At 36.5% G+C, this 24,715-nt stretch overlaps 1 protein-coding gene across 3 annotated transcripts; it reads left to right on the top strand.

Moving 5' to 3' along the window:
- Window positions 1-1,099: 1,099 nt before the first annotated feature.
- NAP1L1 (nucleosome assembly protein 1-like 1) lies at window positions 1,100-24,438 on the top strand. Of its 3 annotated transcripts, XM_010833856.1 has the most exons (15): window positions 1,104-1,864; window positions 6,030-6,115; window positions 7,509-7,611; window positions 14,239-14,380; window positions 14,613-14,693; window positions 15,381-15,509; window positions 16,670-16,741; window positions 17,532-17,671; window positions 18,109-18,254; window positions 18,349-18,368; window positions 19,654-19,776; window positions 20,507-20,536; window positions 21,049-21,099; window positions 22,062-22,132; window positions 22,823-24,438. In XM_010833856.1, exons 1-14 carry the CDS (start codon window positions 1,848-1,850, stop codon window positions 22,095-22,097), a joined length of 1,176 nt encoding a protein of 391 aa, XP_010832158.1. In that variant the 5' UTR covers window positions 1,104-1,847; the 3' UTR covers window positions 22,098-22,132; window positions 22,823-24,438. The 3 variants fall into 3 exon arrangements, with proteins under 3 accessions (XP_010832159.1, XP_010832158.1, XP_010832160.1); XM_010833857.1 differs by lacking the exons at window positions 21,049-21,099; window positions 22,062-22,132; window positions 22,823-24,438 and adding an exon at window positions 20,772-20,867 and having other exon boundaries at window positions 1,100-1,864; XM_010833858.1 differs by lacking the exons at window positions 6,030-6,115; window positions 7,509-7,611 and having other exon boundaries at window positions 1,105-1,864.
- The last annotated feature ends 277 nt before the right edge of the window (window positions 24,439-24,715 follow it).

Below are 24,715 nucleotides of genomic sequence, written 5' to 3'. Positions count from 1 at the left end.
AACTCCAGTACTTCGGCCACCTCATGTGAAGAGTTAACTCATTGGAAAAGACCGATGCTGGGAGGGATTGGGGGCAAGAGGAGAAGGGGACGACGGAGGATGAGATGGCTGGATGGCATCACTGACTGGATGGACGTGAGTCTGGGTGAACTTCGGGAGTTGGTGATGGACAGGGAGGCCTGGCGTGCTGCGATTCATGGGGTCGCAAAGAGTCAGACACGACTGAGCGACTGATCTGATCTGAACTGCTTCGTCGCTTAGTCATGTCCCACTCCTCGGACCCTGTGGATGGTAGCCGGCCAGGCTCCTCTGTGGAAGTCTCCAGGCAAGAAGACTGGAGTGGGTTGCCATGGCCTCCTCCAGGGATCTTCCCAACCCAGGTATCAAACGCAGGTCTCCCACATGGCAGGCGGATTAGTTACCGTCTGAGCCACCAGGGAAGCCCTAATAACCAAGAACATTATGGACGAATGTGCTGACATACTCAGGGTAAGCTGGAGGCATGGTAGTATTCAGTGATGTGACATTAAGTGCGTTTGAAGGGATGGGGAATGTTTACTTGGTGGATCTGGACCAGAGCTTTATAGCTGCCATTGAATAGTTTAAAGGGCTGACATTTAATAACCAGAATTATTAAACTTAGGGGAAAAGAAAAGATCTCCAGGGGATCATGAGCGCAGTATGTGGCAGATTTTGGCTTTTAACATGAATTTGATAAAAATAACTGTTAAAAAATCGAGTGGGTTTGAGAGAAGTAAAGCATTTTGTCTGTGTGTCGGACTCTTTGCAACCTCAGGGACTGCAGTCCACCAGGCTCCTCCGTCCATGGGATTTTTCAGGCAAGAGTACTGGAGTGGGTTGCCATTTCTTTCTCCAGGAGATCTTCCTGGCGGAGGGATTGAACCCTGGGTCTCCCGCATTGTATGCAGGTACTTTACCATTCTAGGCAGATGCTTTACCGCCTGAGCCCCCAGGGAAGTGCATTTGTCCGTACAAAGAGGCAAATGCTTATAGCGGCTCTATTTGTAATACCCCCTCCCCCCAAAAGAAAACCCAAGTGTCCATCAACAGCTGAAAACTTAAACATAGAATAGAATGTATGTTTTCAATGGAATACCACTATACAATAAAAAGTAATGAACTATGTGGTAAGTACTACAACAGATAAATCTCATTCTGGATGGAAGAAGCCAGACCAAGGGGGAAAGTACATACTCTATGATGCCATTTCTATAAAATTCCAGAAAATATAAGCTATAGTGACAGAAGGCAGAGCAACGCTTGCTTGGGATGGGAGGCAGGAAGGGTAGGCGGGAGGTATTCTAACAAGGCAGGGGTATATTTGTTATCGTGACTTTGATGGTTTCATGGATGTATATATATATATGTTTTCATCAGAACACCTCAAGAGTACTGGGAGGTACTAAGCAGCCCAAAAATTGACCGTTCATGGTTAAAGGAATTTGAATAAAGACTCTTTGTATTACTCTTTTCCTGTGATTCTAGCACACCTCAGATTCTTTTAGCCAACAGTGCTGCTGTAAAAATCCTTGCCCAGTAGATTCTGAATGCCAAGTAGTAACTTTCCTGTTTTAAGTAGCATCCTCTGAAGAATTTACTTCAGTGACTAGTGTCAGTGTTCCACCTCCTGGCCCCTGTTTGTTTTTAAACACTTTTAACGGGAGTGTATATATATACGTGTGTGTGTGTGTGTGTATAATAGCTTTAGTATGGTATTGATTTAAAGAGCTTTGGTTTCAGATGTTTTTACTGGTTTTAAATAAATTGTATGTTTTCTTTTTTTAACATTGATATTTCTCTCCATAGATATTTGGCATTTGTACAACATGGCAGACATCGACAAGTAAGTGACAGAAAGTTGATTCTTTTTTCAGAGATTTGGCTTCACTGTGTACTGTGTGATTTAATTAACAGCAGTACTAATTATGTATTATGAAAATGTATGGTAATGACTAATGCTTAGTACCTACTATTTTGAAAGTTGGGTACAGTGTATCCAAGACAAAATATAGTATACATAATCATTGTCATAAATATACTAAACCATTTGTCGGTGTTTATTCTTAGGAAAGTGCTGAGCACAATAATGAGTCATAAATATTTGGAGAATTCATTTTTTACCATTTCTCAAAGATTTTACAACTTGAACTGTAAAGTATCGTACATAAAGATAAGTTTATAAAATTTAATGTGTAGAGTTGAAAGAACAACAGGACACTTGTGTGCAAGTTTTTAAGAATTGCAGCATTACTCTTAGAAGCCCTGTGTGACCCTTCTCATTTGCATCCTCTTCTCTCCAGACATGTCAGTACTATCCTGGCTTTGTCTAGTTCGCTTCTGTTTTTCTGTAGAGCTTCAGCCCCTACAAATTCTTAATCAGTATTTACTTTTGAAACTCTTAAATAGCAGTCACAAACTTAGCTGTGTAAAGAAAAATTGCAATATAGCTGAGAAGTCAAAAGTACGAAAAGAAAGACTGTCTGGGTCATGGTCTGCCTTCAGCTTTCCTGAGTCTTATAAAGGCTTATTTTGAAGAAGTCCCTGGGCAAGGTCATACATCCTGGAACCACAGGTTTACTGATGTCGGCATTTGGCAGGCTTCTGGTGCGGATGGATGTCTTGCGGAAGTATGGTCCAGGAGAATGGGATGAGCGGCACTGTTTGTTGCTATTTGTAATTCCATGGTAGGCTGCCAACTCAAAGGAGTAGGTAAAACAGCCTTTCAGGATGAAGGGGTTATAATGTGATTATCCGCAGCTGTTGTAGGCAGCAGAGCATGGAGGTGGGAGGGAGGAGACTTTATTACAAGGGCAGCACGTTCAAGTACGTCTAAGAATCTGGCCAGTCCTCCCACGCACACTGTTCATCATTAAAAGGAGAGTGGCAGTGTGGTGTCGCTGATGAAGGCTCTCAGAATGATGGTCTCCTGAGTCACCCTGCCCGGTGTGGCGCGCTTGACCTTGGCTTCACCGTTGTCATTGTGCATCTCTTTTGTCTTCCTGGGGTTTCTTTTTCTCCTCTCTGGAGTTTGCTATGTCCCATGTTTTCTTTTTTTGTACTTGTGGGTTAGCACCTTGGAAGAGTACGAGGGCAGTGAATTCTTTTGAGATGGCATGACTGAAACGACTGGTGACCTTCTGCTTGATGGTTTGGATATGGCATTCTAATCTGGGAATCACTCTTTAGGATTTTGAAGGCACTGCTCCACTGTCAGCTTGCTTCTAGTGTTGAATTTCAGAGTCGTCATAATTCTTAATCACTTGTATGTGAGACTTTTGAATAAATACAGACATATGTATCTTTCTGGAAGCTACTCAGGCTTCAGAGTTCACAGTTTTTGACATTGTTAGGTTTTATGCCTCTTGTGTTAGGCATACAGTGGTGGACCCTTTCAGTCTTGCAACTTGGTATCTGTCAGTTCTGGGGCATATGCTTGACTTCCTTTGTTGAATGTCTTCCTGTTTTCTATTTCTGGAGCTTCTCTTATATGTTGGACTGCGTTTTGCTCTAGTTTCTGGCTTTGTCTCTGCTCTTCTTTCTGGACAAAGCAGAAGAAACTATCTTTTAACTCCTGTGTTGAGTTTCTAAATTTCTATTATTTTAGTTTTCAAACATTCCTTTGCTCCCTGTTCCTGTTTTATAGCATCTTCTTATTTGATTGATAATTTCTTTTCTCTGGATACTCATTCCCTTGTATTACCTGTTCAGTCTTAAATTTTCTTTCCCTCTGTTTTGGTCTCAGTGTAGGAGGCTTTCCTCAGATAGGAAGTAATACTTGTTTGCTCATTAAGACTTGGGTGGAGGGAATGCTTAGTTGAAGGATATTTTTTTTTTTTTAAAGTTAATTGGAGAGTTTGAGTGTTGGGGAGGGAAAGACTTACCAATTTAGTATTTAATCAATTTAATACCCATCAGGGTGGGTATTTGTTGTGAGAATCCCCAATGTTAGAATGGTACTTTTTTCCTGGGCTGGTCACACAGGCCAGTGAAGAGTGTTTGGGGGGCTAACTTGGGAGAGGGCAGCTAGGGAGGAATGTCTGTATTCCGCATTCTAGTATGCTTCTCTCTGTGGTCCTCTAGTCTGACCTCAGTTCCCTTTCCAAAGCAGAACCTCTTCTGCTAGAGAGAGCATCCTAAGATTTATCAGTTTGCTTATCCTCCCTGTTTTATCAACCTTCACCACCAAGCCCTAGTTCTTTAAAGACACTGTAGGCTGGTTCTCAGCTCTACTACTATGGACTTAGATTTCAGTTGTCCGTAAATTTGTTGGCTCTTATTTCCCTGTCCTTCCGTATTTGTTTTAAAACTTCTTTATCATAATCTTAGTGGAGATTTTAGAAGGATTAAGATCAGTTGAGTATGTGCAATCTGCCATCTAGCCTTCATTTTGTTTTAACGAAAAAAGAAAGAAATTGGTTGTGATAGCTTGATTCTGCCCTACCCCCTCCCACTCCATTATTTACTGTTGGATGCTTGTGAGCTCTTAGCAGGGTAGGAGAGAGGATCCTTGTTCTTCACAGCAGGAGTCAGCAGACTCTGTAAAGGATCTGATCATAAATATTGTAGGCATTTTGGGCCATGTGGTCTGTGTTGCAGCTCTTCAGCTCTGTTATAGTGCCACCAGGGAAGTTGGGCTGTGTGAGAGAAACCATAGACAGTAAATAAATAAATGTGGCTGTGTTCCAGTAAAACTTTATTTATAAAGAATAGAAATGGGCTGGATTTGGCCATATGACAGTTTGTGGACTCTTGTTTTAAAGCTTTAAGGTTTAGATGTTCAATAAGTGATTGAATGAGACGACACCTGGGGGAAGAACTGTTCCACATTATCTTTAGTTAGTGACCTTAGCTCTAAATATGCTTAATTTTATAATAAAAGATACTCCCCAAATAATCTGTGTTGCTTCTGATGGGAAGACTGCTTTTTTCCCCCTTAGTTGACAGAAACAGATTTTTGTAGAATACGGTTGACCTTGTCTGTAGTTGTTACTGTATGAAAATTAGGTCATATTTGTTCCTATGTGCAAATTAAGTTTTCAAATGCTTTTTTAAGATATGAAAGCAGCTGATTTTCTAAACCAAATACTAAAATGTAGAATTACATAAGAAATTGTATGATGCTCTTTATATTGACTTAGATATCCCTGTTTTAATACTGATTGTAATATCATGTTCAAAAACTAGAATTTTAAGATGAAATTGGAAGGATATTGTTACTTTCTCCTAGTTTTACTCTGAGCATGAAGTAGACTCAGATCTTCCCCTTAACTTTTACTGTTCTTCCTCATCTCCACTATGAAGTAAAGAAAAAGGAAAGTCCAAAGACAGATACAGGCTTATGTGGTTGTTCTACAGCTAAGAGAGATTCAGGAGCCTTTTGTTTTTCCAGACTCCTGTATTTATTCTTAGCTGGAGACTTCTTCTCCAGGATGCCTTGTGGTCCTACATGGCTGCTGAAACTGGCCATTATATCCCTGTTGAAGGGAGAGGGCAATACCAAAACAGCCTCAGCTGTTCACCGTCCGATTAAGGAGGATGGGAAAATTCTGCATTGCTTCTCCTTTTTATCTCACTGCCAGAATTTGGTTATATAGCCACATCTATCTGAAAGGTAGGCTGGAATACGTAGACTTGTTAGATTGATGTATTACCATTGCATATAAAATCAAGAGTGCTGTTACTAGGAAGAGTGAAATCAGTAGATATTGAGTTGGAAGCACGTACTTTCTGATGTTATATTCTCTGAATCACAACCCATCAAACCACATTTTTAGCTTAAAGTATAAACTTTATATTTGAAAAGCTTTTAAATGAAATATTAAGTACTTCCAATTTTTACTTATTTACATATGAAGTTTGAAAACTGGATTATCTTTTAGATTTCTTGTTTCATATTTTTGAAAGAGGCATATTAACCTAGAAAATGAATTGAAGTTTTCTATAATTTTTTTTTTTTTTTTTGGGTAATTGGTACATTTGAACCTTGGTGTGATACTATAATATTATAGCAAAGAACAGTCTGAACTTGATCAAGATTTGGATGATGTTGAAGAAGTAGAAGAAGAAGAAACTGGTGAAGAAACAAAAATCAAAGGTATTATTTTAAATTACTTCAGGAGCCAGTGATTGCTGGCTCACATCTTATACAGGACAGTAATAAACGCCATTCTCTTTGAATACCTGTCCACCTTCCTGATTAGCCACACCCGCAGCAGCAGTTTTGCGTGTGAATGTATGTTTGGGATGGGGAGGGAGAAATGGAAAGGAAGAGGGAGATGGAGTGAGGGAGGAAGGTATGGATCTGGTGACCCATCAGCGGTCACTGTGGCCCTCTACTGCTGGTTTGACATCATGTCTTGTCAAACAGTTGCCTATGAGTTTTATCTGAATTTAGAAGTGTCTTAGGTAGTGGTAGGAGTTGTTGGTAGTGGTGCTTCTAAACATTAGCTTAGACTTGAAAAGGTTTAACATGTAGAAAATATGTTGTATGTATGTCTGTCTTTTTTTAATTCTTTCTAACCAACCAAAAAAAGAACATTTATTAAATGTAGACAAAAATCACTCAACATTTTCTTTAGCGATTTATTTTTAAAAGGGGTAATAATGGTTAGTGGGGAATTATACTGCTTTAGGGTATAAAGGGGCAAGAATATCAAGGTACCAGATGACTTGACTTCCATTTTTAGGCCAGAATGAGGTTTATTGTGAAAAGACTACTGAACTAATGATACAGGACTGTATCTTTATGGCCATATTGGTACTTCTAAAAGTATGTTGGTTATCACAACTGTATATCATTGAAGAATCAAATTACTATTAGAAGTAAATTGATCTTTAAAGACATAAACTGGGAAAATTGATGCAATTTTTTTATAAAGTCTGTATTGACAGAGCAGATGAGATAGCAGAATAGTTTTGCACAAATGTAGCTTATTTTTGGATGGAGTGTAATTTTTAGAGGCCATCAACCGAATTTTGTTTGGCTTTAGTTACAGCCTTTGACCGTCTCAACTGTTAACTCGGTTCAGGTGCACATAAGCACATGCACAGGCTCAAGGAATCATTCAGGTCATTCATTTGACCATCTTTCTCCCAGGCTTGAAAGGGTCACTGTTTTTGCAGTTTTCTTATGTGTTGTCTGACTTCAAAGGGTTATCAAAGATCACAGATAGGCATCTGGATGAATCTTTGAACTTCTCAAAACACAAGGTGGGTAAAACACATAGGAAGAGAAAGGATAGTGTTCAGAATAGTTGTGGCAGTGGCCTTGAGAAGTGGTGGCCTTAGACATCTTTAGGAACCTGAACTTGTTCTGTATGCTAGATTTTCCTAGAGTGAATTTTCCTTGCCTTGCTGTTCGTCTCTACTCATACCAGAGATTTATGGGCTAGTCAGGAAAGCTTCATGATTGGATTGCCCTATTAAAATAGCATAATACATTTTCATAAAATCCTTCTTTCGATGCCCTTTTGTTTTTTTTTTTAAAGCGCGTCAGCTGACTGTTCAGATGATGCAAAATCCTCAGATTCTTGCAGCCCTTCAAGAAAGACTTGATGGTCTGGTAGAAACACCAACAGGATACATTGAAAGGTACACGTTCTTCTTTTTCATAGTCTGTCTTTCTATAATCAGCATTGCAGGTGAATATTTTTAAGGTCATCTGGGACTTAATGTATGTCACAGTGGAAAAGCTAATGTTCATTATAGGATTATTGGGAGTTTAAAATTTTGCTAAGTACCAAGTTAGAGTTGGTCTTTTAAAGTTTATTTTGGTTCATCTCCATAGGAAGTATATGAATCTTAAATCATCCCTGAGATTTGTTTAGAGATTTGTTAGAAATGCAGAGAATTAGCAGAAATACAGACTTCTTATTTATTTCATTGGTGATAAAAGTCATTAGTAATAACCCAAGTATCTTATTCTGCCTCTGATATTTTTTACACAACTTTGACTTCAAGATCTGCCCACGTTGCTGTCTCTCTGTACCTTAGTCAGTAGTTTCTCTGTGTTCCCTGGCTGTCTGTGATGTTCGTCCACCATGCTTCACTGTATGCTTTTTCTTTGACGGCCACCTGGATTGTCTCCAAGCTCCATCATCACAGATGCCATTGTGATGGTCATCCTGGTGCATGTCCTCTTAAGGGGTTGTGTGAGAGTTTCTTTGGAGTATGTACTTCTCGGGGGGATTGATAGTTATAGGATATGCAAGCCTTCAGTACTTCCAGGATATGTGAAGGTTGATTTAGCTTTGTGTCCTTGCCAGCAGTTGGCATCATTCAGCCTTATAGTTTTTGTCTTTACCAGCCTAAAGAGATGCAGGCTCCTTTTGTTTATTTGTATTTTCTGATTTTTAATGAATTGACGTTCTTTGCATGATAATTGGGAGTGAGCCTTTTAGGTTGCTCATTTGTACCCTTTGGCCCATTCACTTGTGGGGGTTTACTGTCTTTTTCTTGTTTTGTAGGAGTTCTTATGTGTTCTGGATTTTAATCCTTTCTCAGTTTTAGACTTTGTAACTAATTTTTGTGTCATTTCTATTAATTTTGTCCATGGTGTCCTCCATTAAATCCTTAATTTTTATGTTCATTAACTTTTTTACCTACGTCTTATTCTTTTGAAGATGTATTTTCCTTGCTCCTACGTTTCCTATTGACTTGATTAGTTTTATCTTCTACCTTTAGACCTTGAATCCTTCTAGAGATCACCTTTCTGTTTCTTAGTAAGTTTTTATAGCGCTTCACTCCACGGTTCCTTCTTTCCCATTTATGTTGCCACCTTTATCACACATCAGATCCTTCTAAGCGCCTTTGTCTCTGAGCAGCACTCCTCTCTTGCAGCAGCGGTCTTCATTGTTTCTGCCTGTTCTTCTGCCATTGTCCCACTTACTGACTCTGGCTTTAGAGTAGGTCTTCATATCTGACAGTTGCTTTCTCCTACCATCTCTCACCCATCATGGAACACACTCTTAGGATTGATCTTACCATCTGTAGCCCGTTAGCCCATGTATGGTTGAGGGTGAGTTTATTAGGGTTTTCTTAAAAAACAAACAGAACCCCCAAAATAAAGCAACTCCAATTTTGATAGGAATTCCACTATCTTTTTGGTATTAAATTGTCTCATCCATGTCCTTGTATTTATTCAGATCGTATTCTGTATTTTATTACGAAGTGTTCTTAATTTGTATTGTTATTGTGACTATTATTTTTTACTGTATTTTCTGTTTGACTTTTTTTTTTTCCGACTCTTGATTTTGTTATTCAGTGTATATGTATGTGTACTGTGCTTAGTCGCTGAGTCACATCCAACTCTTTCATGACCCCACGCACTGAGTCCCTCAGGCTGGTCGCAAGAATTCTGGAGTGGGCTGCCATTTGAGTTGTTCATGATACAGGAGTGCTATTGATTAGTATTAAAGTTGATTTTGTGTCCAGAAACCTTGTTATTCTTGTTGTATAGTAATTTGTTCTTTTATTTTTCCCATAGCCCCAAAGTCTCATCTGCAAACAAGGGCAGTTTTAATTCTCATCTTCCACATTATATCACATTCCGTGGTAATTTTTCTTTCTTGATAACATTGGCTAGGACTTTCAATATTGTGTTAAGCATTAGCATCAAAAATGAGCATTCTAATCTTTACCAGAATTGAATGTATAATCTCTTCACTAATTTGGTATCTATTGGTGATTTTTTTAGTGGTCTTCTTGTCCTTTTTAGATTCTGATGATCTTTTGACTTTTTCTTTGAATTTACTAATTATATATTAAATATATACTTTTGGAAATACGAGTTGGGTACTTAGGGTGGGTAGTTACCTTATTCACTAGTGGAAAGAGCTTACGTGTGCTGGTAAACTAATGTCTTCAGTTTCTCTTTTGTCAATTGTGGAGTTTTATTTTCTAAAAAATATACATTTTATCTAGGTGTAAAATTTATTAGTCTACAGTTCGTACTTTTAAAAAATCTAATTGTCCCTTCCGTATTCTGTACTTTGTATCTTCATTAGTTTTTCCAGTTGTCTCAGTCTTAATGTTTTTAAGAACAGGCTTTGATTTTCCATTTTCATATATTTTTGTTATTGCTGCTTTTTCCCCCCTTGCCTTTAACATTATTTCCTTATTTGGGTTTGCTCTATTCCTCTTTCCAGTTTCTTGATTGCATGTTTAGTTCAAAAAACCTTTAACAGCTATAAAACTTTCTATAAATGTTATGGGTATGTTCAGTGTGAAGATCTATATGCCAAAGTCAATAGCTTAGGCATATTAGTTGTACTGTTCAGATTCTCTTTATTTCTGGTTATTGATTAATGCTTTATCAGTTTCTGGGATAGATGTGTAAAAAATGTTCATTCACTTAATTTACCTCTCTCTTATTATAGTAAAATAGCTTATAATCTAATAGCTTTATTTACCCTTATTGATCTCTTAAATTCACCGATAATGTACTTCCTGTAGGCTTCTGTTTTTTTTCCTTCTAGGCAACAGTAAATTTTACCAATTTTTAATTCACCTATACCTTATGTGACATCTCCTGGATTTTTTTTTTTTTTTACTTCCTCAAAATTATTTTTAATGAATATGAGTGTCTGTGGCATATTTCTGGAAGCCTCTTAGGCAATTTTTATTTTACTTTCATATCTGAAATTTTGCTTGGTCTTCATATCTGAAAATTTTAGGTTTAAAGTCTTAAATATCACTTCATTTTTTTTTCTTCTATATTATAGGTTCAGAGTCTTAAATATCACTTCATTTTTTTTCTTCTATATTGTATATTCTTGTTTCCTTTGAAGCCTGATGTCACTTTGATTCCTTTTCCTTTATAGTTTATTTGCTTTTTTCATTAATACCTTTAGAATGTACTTGTCTTTGATAGTTATATGTCTCAGTAACGTCTCAGTGCTTTGAGTAAGGATTTTCATATTTCTTTAACTCTGAGAAATTTATTATACACTTGCTTCAGATAATCTACCTTCCTTCTCTTTTTCAACTGTTAACATTTATCATCCATGTCTCCATATCTTCTAGCTTTTCTGTCTTTACCACTGCCTGTCTGAGAGCTTTTAAATCTCATGGATTTTTTTGCTTCAGTTGAACCTCTATTGTTTATCTTATTTGTTGGTTGTTTTAGTTACTGTATTTCTAATACTTAGTATTCCCACCTTGTTTTACAGTTCTTGGTCTTGTTTCATAGTATCTATCCTCCTTCATCCCTTTAAATATATTTACATTCTTGTTTAAATTCTTCATGTGTCTAATAATGCTTTAGATGCTAAATAGTTCGTTCTTGCGTAGTACTCAGGAACCATCTAGTTATTCTGATCTTATTTCTTTGGCTCACTGGGTGATATCAGTTACTCCTGTGAGTATCGAGGGAGGGTTGGCGGTTAGACTTTGGTTTTGACAGTCTCATGGGGTTTAGAGAGAGAGGGGACAGGATGAGCTTGAAGAGAGCTCCCGTCACCTCAGTCTCATGGGGTTTAGAGAGAGAGGGGACAGGATGAGCCTGAGGAGAGCCCAGTCACATCAGTCTCATGGGGTTTAGAGAGAGAGGGCTCAGGATGAGCTTGAGGAGAGCTCCCGTCACCTCAGTCTCATGGGGTTTAGAGAGAGAGGGGGCAGGATGAGCCTGAAGAGAGCCCAGTCACATCAGTGTCATGGGGTTTAGAGAGAGGGGGGACAGGATGAGCCTGAGGAGAGCCCAGTCACCTCAGTCTCATGGGGTTTAGAGAGAGAGGGGACAGGATGAGCCTGAGGAGAGCCCAGTCACCTCAGTCTCATGGGGTTTAGAGAGAGAGGGGGCAGGATGAGCCTGAGGAGAGCCCAGTCACCTCAGACTGTGGGCTGGCAATTGCAGACAGTTTCTTGGGAGGAAGCAGTCTACTTTGGTTGTAATTGTTGCTCCTGGATTGGAGTTGGGGGAAGAGTGAGTGCTTACGGCTCTGAGCACGTCCAGCTTTCATCAGCTCTTTGTGTTATCATAAGAACTGGGTTCTCTGAAGGGTGAAGGGGACTGCAATGAGCGTTGAAAGCAGATGCAGTACTTAAAAGCTTTGCTGCACAAAAGTTTTCTTCCAGCTTGACCTCACCGTTAGTTACCTACTCTGGTTATCACCACCACCCATCCCTGTCTTTGAAGTTGCAGTCCGCTCACCCTGTCTATACCAGTTAAAGGCAGCCTGCGGTCTTCAGAATTTGCTCATGGGATGTGTGTGCGTGTGAGTGTGTGTGTCTCAATTTGCTCACGGTGTGTGTGTGTGTGTGGCTCCATAAAGTTTCTAGGATTGGTTTTTTTTTTTTTTTTTGGACATGAAGTTGAGGGTAAAGCTAGGTGACCAAGTTCTTTGACCGCCTTGACAGAACATTTTACTTTCAAGGATAAGAAATAAAACTTGATACTTGAGGTTTTTGTTTTTTGTTTGTTTTACTTACCTTAAGTGGCTAAATAAGAGACTTAATTTGATTACAACAATATGTCTATGGCAGGAAATTTTTTTTTTTAGCTTTTGATTTTTTTATTGGAGAATTGATGATTGTGCTGTGACAGTTTCGGGTTGACAGTCGAGGGACTCAGCCATACATTTACATGTATCCATTCTCTCCCAAATTCTCCTCTCATCCAGGCTCCACATAACATTGAACAGAGTTCCCTGTGATACAGAGTAGATGCTTGTTGGCTATCTATTTTAAACCTAGCTATATGTACGTGTCGATCCCAAATTTGCTAACTCTCCTTTCCCCTCATGCTTTCCTTCCTCTCTGACAACCATAAGTTCATTCTCTGTGAGTCTGTTCTGTGAATAAGTTCATTTGTATCATTTCTTTTTAGATTTTACTATAAGGGATGTCATACAATATTTCCTCTTCTATTTTACTTACTTCACCCAGTATATCAATCTCTAGGTCCATTCGTTACGGCAGGAAATTCTAACCTGGATTTTGGATGTGTTGTACAAACTGCCTGAGTGAATGTTTTTTGGGTTTTAGAGGGATTCATAAGTTCAGTAATTTTTTGAGGGGCTCATAAACTAGGTGTGTATATTCTTTTTTTTTTTTTAATCTATGTCGCATAGTGGATCATATGAATTATACTTCAGGAAAGCTGTTATTTTAAGAATCCCCCTCCCCTCTTCATAAAATACTATGTACTTATTTAATGTAATTTCAAATTCCAAATTAAATATTGAGAGTAAAAAAAAAATAATGCTGTAGGATACCATTCTTTTTCCAGAAAGAGATATGGTCCTCTCTTTTACTGTAATAATAATAGACACAGGTGAGATATGCAGTTGACCCTTGAATAAGGAGCTAATCAGTGTATAACTTTATACATAGTGTATAACAGTATATAAAGAGTCGCCCTTTGTATCTGATTCCTCCATCTCCACGGATTCAACCAGCCACATACTGTATAGTACTGTAGTATTCACTACTGAAAAATGTCTCTATATAAGTGATTCAAACCTGTGTTCAAGGGTCAACTGTACATACTTTATTTGTGTTTATTCACTGATTTTGGCAAGCCTTGTGGCCTGTGGGATCTTAGTTCCCTGACCAGGAATCAAACCTGTGTCCCCTGCAGTGGAAGCTCAGAGTCCTAACCACTGGACTGCCAGGGAATTCCCTCAGTTCATATTTTAAAAAATAATTCAGGTTATCAGGATAGTCAGTTCATGACTTTTTAACTGTATGAGATAGACTGTTTCACACCTGAGATACCAGCACTGACAAGCTCAGTGCTAAGGTGTGATTACAATGAAAGATTTAGGATTTGTGATACAGTTTACATTTTCTTACAGTTTAAATTTGCTACCTGGTTAAATTTGCTCTTTTGAAATGCTTAATGGTCATGAGGTCTATATTTGAATGTACCTTTTGCTTCAAATAGGAAACCTGTCATTCACTAAAGGCTTCCCAGGTGGCTTAGTGGTAAAGAATCTGCCTGCCCATTCAGGAGACCCAGGTTCGATCCCTGAGCTGGGAAGATCCCCAGAGGAGGAAATGACAACCCATTCCAGTATTTTTGCCAGGAGAGTCCGTCCTACAGGCAGAGGAGCCTGGCAGGCTGCGGTCCATGGGGTCACAAAGAATTGGACATGAATGAGCATGCATGTTGCTAACTATGAGTGTCATTCACTAACTTTTATGCATCAATTTCAATATGACAAAAGTGACTTGTGTTTTACTGTGATGCTGTATAATTGGTATTTTCTAACCTTTCAGCTTGCCTAGGGTAGTTAAAAGACGAGTGAATGCTCTCAAAAACCTTCAAGTTAAATGTGCACAGATAGAAGCCAAATTCTATGAGGAAGTTCATGATCTTGAAAGAAAGTATGCTGTTCTTTATCAGCCTCTGTTTGATAAGGTAATGTTTTCTAATACTTTATCTAAAGTTCAAGTAGATAATAAAGCTTTGAAAATATAAACAAACTTTTGTTAGACCTCTCAGCAAAATGGTTATTAAAGATATTTGGGGAAATTATCAATAATAACAATTCAGCTTGTAGTATGAAGTCATTAAATCTATGAGTGTTAATGAGACACAATTTTTAGCTTGGATGCCAGAGTTTTTATGCAATTTTTTTTAATCGTTTCAGCGATTTGAGATCATTAATGCCATTTATGAACCTACAGAAGAAGAGTGTGAATGGAAACCAGATGAGGAAGATGAAATTTCGGTTGGTATTATTATCTTTAGTATGTTTTTATACTTTGGGAATATTTCTTTTATTGTGAGATGGATATGCGTGCAGATGAGCCACTGTTAGCCTGGCACTGTCTATACCCAAATTTACTTTTTCCTTGTATTTTTATAGTACTTAAAGTTGATAGATTTATATAAACTTTTACTTTGAACTTCCTGATGACATACAAAAGGATTCTTCCCATTTTTTGAGTGGAGGTGAAGGCTTCTAAGTGTCCTGCCCACCTTTATAGATGGCAGGGCTGTGACACAGATCCAGTGCCCTGTTAGGTGATCTCTTTCTCCAGTGTTCATATTTTAACCTTGATTAAGAGAATATATTTTAATTAAGAAAACCAGTGAGTGAGGCAGTAAACAAGGTTTATGTTTCTTTTGCTTTTTCTCTTTACTGTGCTTAATTCTTTTTATTCCATGAAGCTAAAATTTTTTTCTCTACATCTCATGGGTCCTAGTAGCTTTCTTTTGGGAGGGATATGGTATAGTGAATATTTATAGAAGTAAAGGTTTGCTGTGGGTACAGCATTGTTTACACAATTAGACTAGAATTTCTTTGGCTGAATGTTAGAATTAGTTGATGGTTTGTTGGGTCCTGAATGTAAAACATTTTATCAAGATGTCTAATCTAGGTATCCAGCATTCATTAATGCTGTCTTTTATTAAGGAGGAGCTAAAAGAAAAGGCCAAGGTTGAAGATGAGAAAAAGGATGAAGAAAAAGAAGATCCCAAGGGAATTCCTGAGTTTTGGTTGACCGTTTTTAAGAATGTTGACTTGCTCAGTGATATGGTTCAGGTAATTTTATTCATAAAACACCAGTTTACCTCAAAGAGTAAACCTGTGGAATTTAAATGACTGTGATGACTGGTTTCTGTATTGTTGACTTTTATAGAATGATTGCCTTTGAGGGGAAAAGAGTGCTCCAAGGCTTATGGGAATCTTAGTTCCCTGATGAGGGATCAAACCTGGGCCCTTGACAGTGGAAGCATAGAAGCCTAACCACTGGACTGCAAGGGAATGCCCATGATGGCTTTCTTTTGAAAGAGCTGTTATTGGTAGAAGGGGAATTGCAGCTTTGGTTAATGTAATCAAATAAATTCATTTCCAAAAATTAAATAATGAAACAGTTTCTTACATAATTGCTCATTTCACTGTAATTCTCACATAGCCCTGTGCCTCTTGGTTTTAGATGGCAGAGTATGGAGGTTATGGTGGGTTGTTTGATTGTCTGACCAGAGAGACTTTTTTCACTCTGAAACTATTCCAAGGAATATTTGCATTGTCGAAGAACACTGTAAACATACGTGTGTGTGTGTGTGTGCGCGTGCGCGTGCATGTGCATGCCCAGTTATATTTGAGTCTTTGGGACCCCATAGCCCACCAGGTTCCTCTGTCCATGGAATTTTCCAGGCAAGAATACTGGAGTGGGTTACCTTTCCCAGCTCCAGGGAGTTCTTCCTGATCCAGGGCTTGAACCTTAGTCTTGTGTCTCCTACATTGATAAGCAAGTTCTTTACTTACCTATTTTAATAATTGTCCTTTTCTCTGGGAAACCAATATAGATGTCACCTTCGGGAAACTTTGCTTCTCCTAATCTGAATCATTTCTTGGGCCACTTTCATCTGCATTATTACTACCTTATGTTGTGATTGTTAATATCATGAAAAAGAAACTATCTCAAAACAATGACAGCTTATTGCATTTCTGTTTTTTAGCAAAGTAGTAAAGGAACAAGAAGCAGCTGGAAATGGTAGCAATTATGATCAGAAAACATTTTTAAACAGTATAAGGCATAAAACCTGGAGAGTAAATTTTAAGGTTCATAATTATACATAAAACTTCAATAAAATGTCTCGGTTGGTTAAATGCATATCGTCCAATAGAAGAACTCTAGTCTTAAAATGCCATTTAGATACTCGTTTTGATCTTTTTTTTTTTTTTTTTTAAATTTAAAGGAACATGATGAGCCTATTCTGAAGCACTTGAAAGATATTAAAGTGAAGTTCTCAGATGCTGGTCAGCCTATGGTAAAAGAATCTTGAAATATTTCCAGTTTTGTAGCATTAGATGTTTACATAGTAGATCAATGGAACTTTCTAAAGAAAGGTGACATTCAACAATTAGACAAGGGAGTGAGAAGAAATTGAAAATGATATTTGGTACTTTGAATTGTTAGTCGGAATTAAAGTTTGCATGTTGATAGTTGTGATGCTGTATTTATTCCTTTTCCTCCCTCTGATAGTAAAAATCACCCATTTTTGATACTGAATTTAAAATGTATTAAAAATAACAGCAAAGTGAATAAGAAAATGCTTATTCTGTATGAAAAAACATGTGTCTAGAAAGTAAATAGAACAGAAGGTGTTAGAGGGTTCTTCCTTCTTCATTATGGAAGATGAGCCAACAGCTTTTCCCTGAAGCCGTCAGGACTATATGGAAAGCATGGGCAGGGTTGCTGTGAGCTGTAGCACATGCAGCATGTTCTATTACATGTGCTAAGGTGGGCCTTTGCTCTGTCAGTCTAAGATTGAAAGTCCTCTCTGGGGAGATGGCGGGAAGAAGGGAGAGACTGTTCAGCTGTACCTAACCTATTTCATAAACATGTTACTAAACAGTGTAAGCTGAACTAAGTTTTGCTCAGTTTATTTGGTGCCATACATTGCTTTTAAGGTAATTTGGGATTTACGACTTTTTCCCAGAATAGGACTTTGTCACTTAAAATTCTGTTTATAGAAATCATACATTAAGCTTTATTTACTAAAGCATTGAAATTTTATCATGGAAAAATTTAATTTAATTTTTTTTTTTTTTTTTAAGAGTTTTGTCTTAGAATTTCACTTTGAACCCAATGAATATTTCACAAATGAAGTGTTGACAAAGACATATAGGATGAGGTCAGAACCAGATGATTCTGATCCCTTTTCTTTTGATGGACCAGAAATTATGGGTTGTACAGGGTGAGTTTCGTTTTAGTACTTTAATAGAATGCTACATCTATTTTTATTTGACTTACGATATGTGATATTATTTTCTAGTGTGTCCGCTTGGTACACACATACATACATAGTTTATCTCCAAATATTTCAGTAAGATGTTTTCTGAGAAGAGCTTAACCATTTTTGCAGGATTTTCCATGGACCATAATAGGTATTTTTCCAAAGGAGTACACATTTGAATGTATTATATTGTGAGTTTGTGGTAATTATAAATACACTTATTGAAAAAATTTGTTTAGAAATAAAAATTTTCTCTCTATACTGCTACAGAAAGCAGCACAAATTTCCCCCTCTAAAATTGGAAAATAAAACATTTACTTAGAAAAATGTCAGCTTTCCAGCAATTGAAAGTAAATGCGTTAATTGTGATAGACATTCTTTTCCCTTTGTTTTGGAAGGTGCCAGATAGATTGGAAAAAAGGGAAGAATGTCACTTTGAAAACGATTAAGAAGAAGCAGAAACACAAGGGACGTGGGACAGTTCGTACTGTGACCAAAACAGTTTCTAATGACTCTTTCTTTAATTTTTTTGCCCCTCCTGAAGGTAAATAGCATTTTGCTTTGAGTATTTATGGTTGTTTTATTATGAGCTCTGTTTAACTTTTTACTCATTTGAATTTCTTTTCTCAATTTTGCAGTTCCTGAGAGTGGAGATCTGGTAAGCTGAATTGTTTATTTGTTGAATTGTTTACTGTATATAAAATTAAAGGACTGTATATGTAAAATTAAAAGACTGGTTCTCAAATGTGAGGAGTGGGGAAGTGGCCACTAGTATTTTGTACTGAGGCTTTCTAATGCAGAGAAGAGGACCTTTACACATCTGAAAAATTACTCCTTTGAAAATGCTTTTGCTGCTTCCACTGAGAAATGGTGGGAGGCTAAAGATTTTCTTTTCTTTTGAGACTTGCAAGTACTGACGTGAGGGATTCAAGTTTTCAAACTATTAAGTTTTCTTCCTTATGGAAAATGGAGTGTATTAAGTCATTTATACTGTTTAGAAAACACTAATCACATTCTGCTTAGATTTTTTTTCTGTAGTTATTATTCCAGTAGAAATGTGGTTATTTTATATATGTTGATCATATAGCTGAAATGTGCTTGGCATGCAGCCTGGAATGAGGAACAGCCTTTAAGAAATCTGTATATGCAGTGTAGGCTAGACATGTTTTGAATTTGGCTTAAGTTTATTACCAAGTATTGATGGTAACAAAAGACAGTCTTGAGTAGTTACGGATAGAACATCTCTGTCTGCGATTAGAAGTTTTCCTTCAAAGTCTTCTCCCCTAACCCTTCAGTGTTTTGTTGTTGTTACTAGATGAGATTGTGTTGATGGATCGAAAATAAACATTCAGGATTTCACAGAATATTTACTCATTGTTTAGTATCACAGAATTGGAACTTTAGTCTTGTGGAATAATTTTAATTGTGAATAATGTCAGCAGCATTTCTATGCTGTACTTTGCCATTAAGTAGTAATCCGAGACTGACTTAGTCTTTATCAAGTAGGACTTCATGACATTTGGCACTGCCCAGCTGCTTGGATAAGTCTCTTTCAGGAAGTATGAAGTGATCCTCTCCGGTCTATATTATGTGCCATATACATAATTTTATTTATAAGAGCCTGAGATCCTTCCTTTTATTCCATTCGGTGTTTTCAGTAATATCTTTAAAAGAAAATTGCAGTCATATAGCAAAGTTGCTATTGTAACTTTTAAACTAGAGGAAACTAAGCAATGATCAGTAGGCACACTGACCTAACATTCTCTTTTTATTAAAAACCTGTAAACCTAAGGCACATGTAGAAGACTATTTGACCATGCACACATGAGCTACTTTTAAATGTTTGAAGTTGAGAGTTTCTATGAATGATTTAAACTGAGCAGTCCCACATATGCCAAATTTAGTAAGTTATTACATTTTGTGGTTCTGTTTTTCCTTAACAGGATGATGATTCTGAAGCTATCCTCGCTGCAGACTTTGAAATTGGTCACTTTTTACGTGAGCGTATAATCCCAAGATCAGTGTTATACTTTACTGGAGAAGCTATTGAAGACGATGACGATGATGTGAGTGAATCTGAATCCTGCAGTGAATCCTTTGGTGAGGGTGTGGTAGTCAGAACTGGGGAGAGGTTTAATGAATAGATGGAGCTGTAAGCAAGACAGAATAATTCAAAATTAGGCTGATTACTTACATCCTTTTTGGTAACCTCTTTGGATTGTTTTAAACAGATTCTCTTAGAATCTGTGTGTTTGGTATATTGTAGTTTTATTTTCCTACTATTAGGAAGGCTACTTTGAAATAGTAAAACCTCAGTATGTTGGGTTAGTGTTGTAAATCCATTACATGTTTTTGACCAAACAAATCATAACCTTGGACAGAATTCTGATAAAAATCTTTATTAGAAAGCATGGAATTTTTATTTATAGAAATACAAAGTTACAACTTAAGGTAAAAATAGGTTGTTCTCCAATATTTTGGACATCTTTCTTGTTAAGTGGCAATCATTCCAATAGGCTTTAGGTCCTTTTACAGACAAGTAATATTTACAGTCATAGTTACCTGCTCACAGTTTACCCATGATTATCCTGTGTTCTTTATTTTTTAAGTTGTCAAATTTAGATCATGGCACTGAGCTGGGTGACTCATGTAGCTATTGTCCTTGTTTTAATCAGTTGCCAAACGGAAGTATTTTTTCCTTTTTTTAGACATTAGTGGATACGGTGGTGGATATTAAGTAAATGCTACATTCAGATGTTAGCTTCATTCAAACGTCATCTTTTTTCCCTTTTTTAGTATGATGAAGAAGGTGAAGAAGCGGATGAGGTAATGTTTACCAAATGAGCAAATAATTCTCTGTTTAACACATTGAGAAGCAATTGAGTGACTTATGTATTCCATTGGTATATTCATTATTCCATGATACGGGATAAAAACGTTTTTTTTGGAAAAACGTGGTTTTAGAATTCTACATCCAAGCAATGTATGTATGAGGTTTCAATAAATAAACTGCAAAACTCAGAACACTTTTTTTATTTCAAATAATTCTGTTCTGCTGCAGGGTTATCAGCTCTTTGAAGAAGTCAAAAGCTGCAGTAAACTTTTTCAACGTTGGCTGCAGTAAATCTTTTCAATAAAACCTGTCTGGATGTCTCAAGTTGTGTTGGGAAATTTTTCATATTAGAAGCTTTCAAATTAAATTGCATTGTCACCAAACTCTGTAATCATGAAAAATCTGTTGACTTATAGAGTAACTTGTATTAAGTTCTCCCTACATTATGAGCCATTCCTTCCTCCTGTGTACCTACTTCATGGATGCGTTTTGAACTTTAATATAGGAAGGGGAAGAAGAAGGAGATGAGGAAAATGATCCAGACTATGACCCAAAGGTGAGCAAAATTAGTGCTGTTTTCTGTTAAATTTAAGGCAGGCTAAATATGAATTGATGTTTCTGAATATAAAGTTTATTTTTGCCCATTAAAGCCTTTAATAAATCCTCACTGGCATTTCAACAGTACGTGTAATTTCAATGTACCTTTCCTAAGAAACTTTTATTTTTGGTTCTGACCTTACGGTTTTCATAGTTTCAGCCTAAATACCCCTAGGATTCTATTTTAATGGTGCCTTATCTTGGGCATTTTTAAGCATTCAAAATTACTTATGCTGGTGTTGTTTAGGATGTTTTCTCTTCTAAGGAAAGCTTGTAAACAGTTTTAAATCATCTGAATGCAGAAGTGCACAGAAACAGGAGAGCAGCGCTCTTAGGTTCTCCCAGTCGCCTCTTCTCCATACCCTAGTCTAGTCTTCCTGTTCCTAGGAAGGTGTCATATCAGGGTCAGGAAAGGACTTTATCCCCTACAAAATGCTGGGTGTTACCAGGATTCACTTGAAACTTCCAGGTTCTCTTTAATGCGTTTATTCATTTGCTTATGCTGTAAAATACCCAGAAGATGCTTTAACCTAGTCATCAGGTAAGAGAGGGTAGTTAAAAAATCAAATATTCTGACATGTCTGTATTGGTCTTAACAGCTAAATATGAATGAAATTAGTATTTTTGAAAGGCAGAAACAATTGGTAATATGACTTAAGATAATTTGGTTATTTTAAGATTATACTTTAATGTGTTTCACTTTATGGCGTTCATTCTACAGTGTAAAATCAGGACTTTGTTTTAGCATTTTTGTGACTAATATTTGAGTAATTTGCTATAATTACTATGCCATTTTTTAAAAATTTGGCAAAAATTTTGACAACATTGAGATAATGTGATAATTAAAATAATTATTATTATTGAAAAAATTAACTGAAGCGGATAGAAAAAGATAGATTGACTGTTGTTTTCCTTTAACAGAAGGATCAAAACCCAGCAGAGTGCAAGCAGCAGTGAAGCAGGATGTATGAGGCCTGAGGATAACCTGCACTGTAATAGCCTAAACACAGCTATTATTTACTTACAGCCTTATGTTTTTGTATTTTCTTGGTAGACTCAGAAGTTTTTTTTTAAAGGAAAGGAACTGATATTTTAAAGACCAAATTTGTTCTAATTAGCATTTTAACTAGTTTTTCTGCCAGCTGCATCGAGTGCACAGAATCTCTCACGCATGTTTGTCCGTTGCTATATAGTTTGGTTCTTCTTGGAGTATTTTTATCATGTAACTGATAGATTAAAGCTATGAAAATGAACAGAACTGTGAAATGAACCAGATTTTTTTGTCTTGCTAAGTTTTTTCCTGAAGAACCAAAGTATTTTTTCAGCTGGTTGAATGGGTTTAAGTTTGCTTGCAAGAGCTGTGCCTTTCATTACTTTGTTACAGAAATACAATGACTTGCATTAAGACAATTCATCGTTCAAAAAGCAAAACTTGTCAAGACAAGTATATGGTTAAGAATTTCCAGTAAGCCTACACCTGATAACTTAGATTAACAGGTTTTTGTATGTCAGGTGACACCATTTACTATAAGAAAAGCTTATTAACTAATAGTATGGTTATTGGTTATCTTAGGGAGGTGAATAAAACCTAGTATTTTCAGAAGTTATGCCTCATTATTTTTATTTTAATTGTACTTTTAAAATTTAACCTCCATTAATTAAGCATCTTTTCTTTGTGGTAGGATCTACCTTCTGCTTCCATGGAAAGGATGAATTTACATCATTTGACAAGCCTATTTCAAGTTTTTTGTTGTTTGTTTGTTTGCTCATTTTTGTTTTTGCATCCTAAAATAAAAATGTCATATAATTTTAGTTCTCAAAAGATAATGTCTTAATTTTGTACTAAGTCAGGTAGAAGCAGAGTCCCAGCTCAAATTATGTACCCAGTTTACCATATTACTGAAGAAAAGGGTGCCGAATTTGGAAGAGGTACTACTACATCTACTAATAAGAAAGTATTAAAAGAAAAAAAGACAAAAAAGTCTTAAATGATTTAATGGTTTTCATAGAAAAAGTGAAAGGTTAAATTTCATTTCCTTTGGTCATAACTAGACTGAAGGCCCCAAGCCTCTACAGTTAATTCCAATTCTTAGTGCTTAAAGTGTGTCATTTACTTACCTTGCCTTTTGCTTTACTGTGTATTAAAATGGGTAGTACTGTTGACTTAACTACCTCACAGATGTGTTAAGGCATATTAAGTTAAAAATTTTATGAAATATTTCTAAGTTGCATTAAAAGCTCAAAACTTTGGACCTGTTGTACCACAAGTATATGATATTCAGCATCTTAATTATACCAAGGCTTGATATGAATAGTTAACTGGTAAACCAAGTTTAAGAACCTTTATTCTGGATCCAGTCAGGTAACACTTGTAGATCTTTGTGTGGCTCCTGTTTCAACAGAAGTAGGTAATGAGCAGCTGTTTCAAGGGGTCCTAGGATTTCTTCCAGCTACTTTAATTTTTGACTATATTGTAGTTAATACTATAGATGTCATGGGACTAAAGTGGAAATAAGACCATTGTTAGAGGGGGAAAATGCCATTAAATTAGGGACTGTAGAGCCACATTTAAAATACCTCAGGCTAAATACTGTTAATTTTGGGGATGAATATTAAAGGTTTGACAGAGTGGACTAATTGGGTTGTAATTACAGGAAAGCCTAGAATTCCTGGTTTTAATAAAATTACATTGGGCTCATTTTTAGAGGTGATAAAGCGTCTGTTTTAAAAATTTAGTATTAAGGTCTTAGAATATAAACACATTTTGTTATTTGTATAGTACTATCCATTCCTCCTGAACTTTTAATTAACTACTGGAAATCCTTAACCAATTGCAGTAGTTTATAAAAAAATGCCATGAAAACACCTTCTGTTTGTCCTCTTTATTTTCAAAATGATTTTGCTTGTTTTAATTAGACATTCTGCACTGATTTTTTTTTTTTTTTTTTGGTACCCATAGCTCATCTGAATACAGCCTTTTCTGAACTAAAAAATTTTAATCTGAAGATAGAATCCCATTTTTAATGAACTTAAAAGTAGCAGCAAAACCATTCCTTTAGGAAATAGCTGTTGCCAAAGTGAAGAGATAGATAACTATTTCTTGTTATATATCAAGGGGGAATACGGTCTGCAGAGGAGTTTTTTTTTTTTTTTTTTTTTAATAAAGTTGGAGATTCAAGGGATATCAGTGTTCATCAGTGCCATTTCTCCAGTTTCAAAATGGTTTTATTCCATTTTAGAAATTTGACATGTAATTTGAAATCCTTAATAAAATTTGCATTTAATTTTATAAAATGTACTGGTGATATTTTGGGTCGTTTTTGAAAAAGAATGAGTATATATACTTCTTTTTTTAAGAAGAGTGGAGATATTTTGAGTAGGCTATTCTGTGCTTAGGCCATGATGGCCTGTAAAATTTGTAATTTTAAGAGCAACTTCCTAAGCCCTGCTAAGTGGAGTTTGTCACTGGAAGACTAGAACGGAAGGAATTTCATGTTCTGCAGATTATGCTCTCAGTTACTACAGATGTTTTTGAGGCCCTTTGAATTCTATCTTTACATTTTCAATTTATAGTT

This window comes from Bison bison, unplaced genomic scaffold, assembly GCF_000754665.1.
Source record: "Bison bison bison isolate TAMUID 2011002044 unplaced genomic scaffold, Bison_UMD1.0 scf7180017863950, whole genome shotgun sequence".
In the NCBI taxonomy this organism is placed as follows: domain Eukaryota; kingdom Metazoa; phylum Chordata; class Mammalia; order Artiodactyla; family Bovidae; genus Bison; species Bison bison.
Note: the sequence above shows the minus strand (reverse complement) of the source record. Positions and strands in the feature narration are given on the sequence as shown.